Here is a 4,723-nt window from a genome sequence, read left to right as displayed (position 1 = left end):
CGAGAAGGGAGAGCACGGTCACGGGCACGAAGAGCACGGCCACTGGCACAAGGGCCACGACACGAAGGGGCACCACGGCGTCGAGAAACACGACGAGTTCAAGAAGGACAAGCACTTCCACCACCACCACGGGGAGAAGGGACACCACGAGCACTATGGTGGTCACCACGATGAGGGCGGTCACAAAAAGGGCGGTCACTTCCACAAGGGGCACAAGCACGGAGGTCATCATGAGCACCATCACGGCAAGAAGGGTCACCATGAGAAGGGAGGGCATCACCACCACCACAAGGGACACCATGGTGAAGATGGCCACCATGATCATTGGCATCATCATCACGACCACGACAAGAAGGGAGGACACGAAGACCACAAGCACTGGGGTCACAAATCCGGCCACTAAGGAACAAATGGTGCCGCCTGATTATTTAGTTGTTGATATTTGTTTTGTTATGTTTTTACTGCAATTAATAAAGTTATGATTTTGTATATAATGTTATTGTTTTCATTTCTTTTACACGACGCCAGTTAAGCAATTTCTCCAAAGCAGGCTTACGATACGAGTAACTTTTCATTGCCCTTAATATATAATATATAAAATTCTCCTGTCACAGTTTTCATTGCCATACTCCTCCGAAACGGCTTGACCGATTTTGATGAAATTTTTTGTGCTTATCCGGTATCTATGAGAATCGGCCAATATCTATTTTTCATACCCCTAAATGATAAGAGTAAGGTAGAACAGCGTTTGCCGGTTGCAGCTAGTTATATTAATAATTTTATCTAATTCTCTTTTCTCAACCTTATCTCGTTATTTAATTGAATTAAGGACAATATGAAGCATGAAAATAGCTAACATAAATAGACAGTATTCGCAAATTAATGTTTCTACATACAATATCAACTAATTTATATCACAATGAGAGTAATTTTGTTTATACATAATGATAAATGTATTAACATAGTAATTGCAGTTACTATTGCCCCATCTAATTGAAATAGATCACTTTGCGACAATCGTTTGAGATAAATTCTGCAATATATTGCAAAGGTCTCGAATCATACCTTCTATTCATCTGAACACGTACATAATATATTGATTGGATCTTTAAAAATTACAAGTTAAAAAAAAATATGGTCAATATTTTTTACCTCCAACTGTATGATAATTATTTATGGATGTTAACCTTTACAAATGCCTCAACCGTTCGTCAATACGATAAAAACCAATGTTATAATTGGTAGCAGCTGCGAAATGAGATATAAGAAAAAAGAAGACCATTGCTTGTCATTATTATTTTTTGCGTGAAAGCGAATTTAGTTTAATACAACTAAATAAGATTATCACATCGCATAGAATCCTTACCTTATTATCTATATATATAAAATTCTCGTGTCACAGTTTTCGTTGCCAAACTCCTCCGAAACGGCTGGACCGATTCCTCTGAAATTTGGTAAGCATATTGGGTAGGTCTGAGAATCGGCCAACATCTATTTTTTATCCCGATATTCCTACTGGATACGGACTTACGCGGGTGAAACCGCGGGGCGCAGCTAGTCTAATATATAAAATTCTCGTGTTACAGTTTTCGTTGCCATACTCCTCCGAAACGGCTTGACCGATTTTGATGAAATTTTTTGTGCTTATCCGGTATCTATGAGAATCGGCCAACATCTATTTTTCATACCCCTAAATGATAAGGGTAAGGCAGAACAGCGTTTGCCGGGTGCAGCTAGTATATTTATAACAGGCTAAGATTAAAATAAACTTTTTTATTGATAATACGGCAACGCCTGAAGGTCAGCTGAGATGTGGCCTAAGATTGATGGCGCTTCCCTAGAAGTTTCATTTTTCGCTCGACCTTCAAAATGTTTTCATCGGGGAACAGTCACTTAATAGTCCAGTTGTTCAGGAGTTTTTGTAAAACTAACATAAGAGTCCATTCTTTTAAAGCCAAACGTTACGAGATCCTCTGCCAATAAAAAGTTCACCTATAACACAAAGCCTCGAGCGATATTTAGTACTCCACGTCTGGTATTTCTCACAGCGTTAGCACATACGTACCTATTACATATATACGCAGATATTTTCCAGTGATCGAGCCCAATGACGCATACTACAACGAGCAACGGTTCGCTGCAGCCATGTGTACTGCGGGTGGCCTATCAACTTAACAGCCTGTGATAACTGCTGATAGAGATTATTCTCAATTGTTGTATATGGAAAAATATATTATAGAATCCTACTAATCCTACTAATATTATAAATGAGAAAGTTTGTGAGGATGTGTTTGTTGCTCTTTCACGCAAAAACTGCTGAACCGATTGCAATGAAATTTGGTATGTAGACAGCTGGACAACTGGAATAACATATAGACAATTTTTATCCCGATATTCTTACGGGATATGGAATTACGCGGGGAAACCGCGGGGCGCAGCTAGTATATAATAAAGCTAGTAATATATCAACTCTTACGTTTAATAGTGTTTCATAAGTCATGTAGTCATGAGTTCAATATCGAATAGGAAAGTTTTAAGAAAGTGATAAGAAATTCAATTTATAAGGTACCTATGCCCTTATATCATTTTCGTTTCTCATATTTGCGTACATATCCATATATTTAATAAATAGGATGAAACAATTTTTTAAAACGGTAAAGTATTTCGTTAGCTTAGTGCATGCAAACAATCAAACTACAGTTTTATAATCAGTTCAGTAGTATATATAAATTCTTATTAGAAACATTTTCATTAGCGAAGCGTTTGGTTACCTTTTTACTATTACTACAATTCCCTTACGCAAATTAAAGTCAACTATTGCAATGTCATTCCATCCATGTCTTCATATCATAAAAAGATTTGTAGTCAAGGCGGATTACAGAAACACGGTAATATTAACGATCAACTTGAATGAAATACTATGAGAAAATTTGAAAGAATAGAAAAAAATTGATCACAAGGCGGGATTCGAACCCGCGTCTTTTTACCAAACTGTAGCAACGTCTAGCCTCTCCGCCACCCGTGATCCCGCCACAGTAATCGAATTTCTTCTACGCTTTCGGTTTTATGCGCTTAAGTGCCCGAAATTTTTTCTATTCTTTCAAAATTTCTTATTTATAAAGCATTTCAATGCTAAAAAAACCAAAAATTAAAAATGCTATGTAATATAATAACATATATACCATATCAATTCCTTACTTCCCATATTTTCATTTGATTTGTCAGAAGGTCTCATAACCTCCGTAACGTTACGTAAGTAACTAATTAATAATCTGTGCAATGACGTCACGCAATGTTGCTTCTATATAGGTCATCAAGCGCCATCACTCTCCCACACTGGAATTGATACTGTTTTAAGATTTGTGGTAACTCTTAAAAATATTGTAGAGCCTTCTTCTAATCTTACAACAACTGCAATGTCATTGTTGGTATTGCAATAAGCGTTTTTATTGTACTAATTCCTTTGTTTGATTTAATTTCTAATACATTTTCCATCCTTAGAAATTCTTCCTGCTATGAGACAATGTCGTGAGGTGTAAAAGTTTCGCGAGATTGATATCGTTCGAGCCTGAATGTGCCTGAATTTGTATGCGCGTCACCGGCCCACTTGATGGATACAGGCGATAAGAATCTTTTTACAACTTGCGATATATCTTATAACACAGATTGACTCATAAGTTGGTTTACTATCAATATCCTCTCCCTATCATCCATGTTTATATATGTAATTTTCACTGTAGCAGAGAGATTTAAAATCATTTGTTATACTTACTTTGTATTCTTGATAGAACTGCAATTTAGAGAGATTCCCACAATGAAAAGATTCAATTTACATAAGGACAGTCTTTTGTAATATATATTTAATACCGTCTAATGTTATAATTTACGTAGTGTTTACTTTGTTTTTCCATCTTTTTTACGGCCCAACAAGCTGAATGACATAATAGTTAGTGTTAAAAATCGTGTCGTATCGTAATCGTCTCGCTATACCTTAGCAACATTGTAAAGTACCCTCCAATGTTAACAAAGACAACAAAGCCCTATTACGGGGGCGATTCGAAGTTTTAACACGGAGCGAATTTTTTAAGGAATCCATCCGAGATAAAAATTCAAGGATATAACCGTATTCCCGATCGTGACCACTTTATTTTGTTGACATAATTTTTATCTGTTTTATTTTATTCTGTACTGTCAGCAAAAAACGTTCCTTGAAGCAGTTCTTTGACCTATTGTTACGTGTCAAATTATTATGAGTTTATATACAGAGTGATTTAAATATCCTGGTTGGTATGAGATACCTTGGCTATGTAACAGTACGTGAGATGTGAAATCCGAAACTATGGAACAGAAAAACACTGAAAGAAGACATGAGGCCGGTTTTGATGACAACGAAAACTGTATCGCTACTCGCGGATCGCTTTCTCCAACAAGCCATCAAGATGTAATTAATGTAATAACATCTAAAACAGACCGACAAAATTACGAAAATACACAAATATAATTCATTATCAGATAATAAATAACGTTCAATAATTTATAGCGACTAATTAACCCCGCTTATTGTCAAAGTTCGCTGTATTTTAATTTATTGAACTGGCAACCTTAATCATAATCGCATAAATTGCCACTCGTTACGACAAGCTCCAAAAATAATGTTGCCATATTTAATATTTCGATGGAATGATTTAGTTAATCGTTTCCCCTTGTCGTCGATTTATTTTAA

The 4,723-nt window shown here is 36.2% G+C and overlaps 1 protein-coding gene across 1 annotated transcript in view; it reads left to right on the top strand.

The window, feature by feature from the left end:
• Positions 1–403, top strand: part of LOC119834279 (histidine-rich glycoprotein-like) — a 1,521-nt gene extending 1,118 nt beyond the window's left edge. Inside the window, exon 2 of the mRNA XM_038358614.1 lies at positions 8–403. Within this exon, the coding sequence (XP_038214542.1) occupies positions 8–403 (396 nt within the window). The remainder of the gene's footprint in view (positions 1–7) is intronic.
• The last annotated feature ends 4,320 nt before the right edge of the window (positions 404–4,723 follow it).

The sequence above is a fragment of the Zerene cesonia genome, chromosome 19, assembly GCF_012273895.1.
Source record: "Zerene cesonia ecotype Mississippi chromosome 19, Zerene_cesonia_1.1, whole genome shotgun sequence".
Lineage (NCBI taxonomy): Eukaryota > Metazoa > Arthropoda > Insecta > Lepidoptera > Pieridae > Zerene > Zerene cesonia.
The sequence above is the reverse complement of the archived record's forward strand: the minus strand, read 5'-3'. Positions and strand labels throughout refer to the sequence as shown.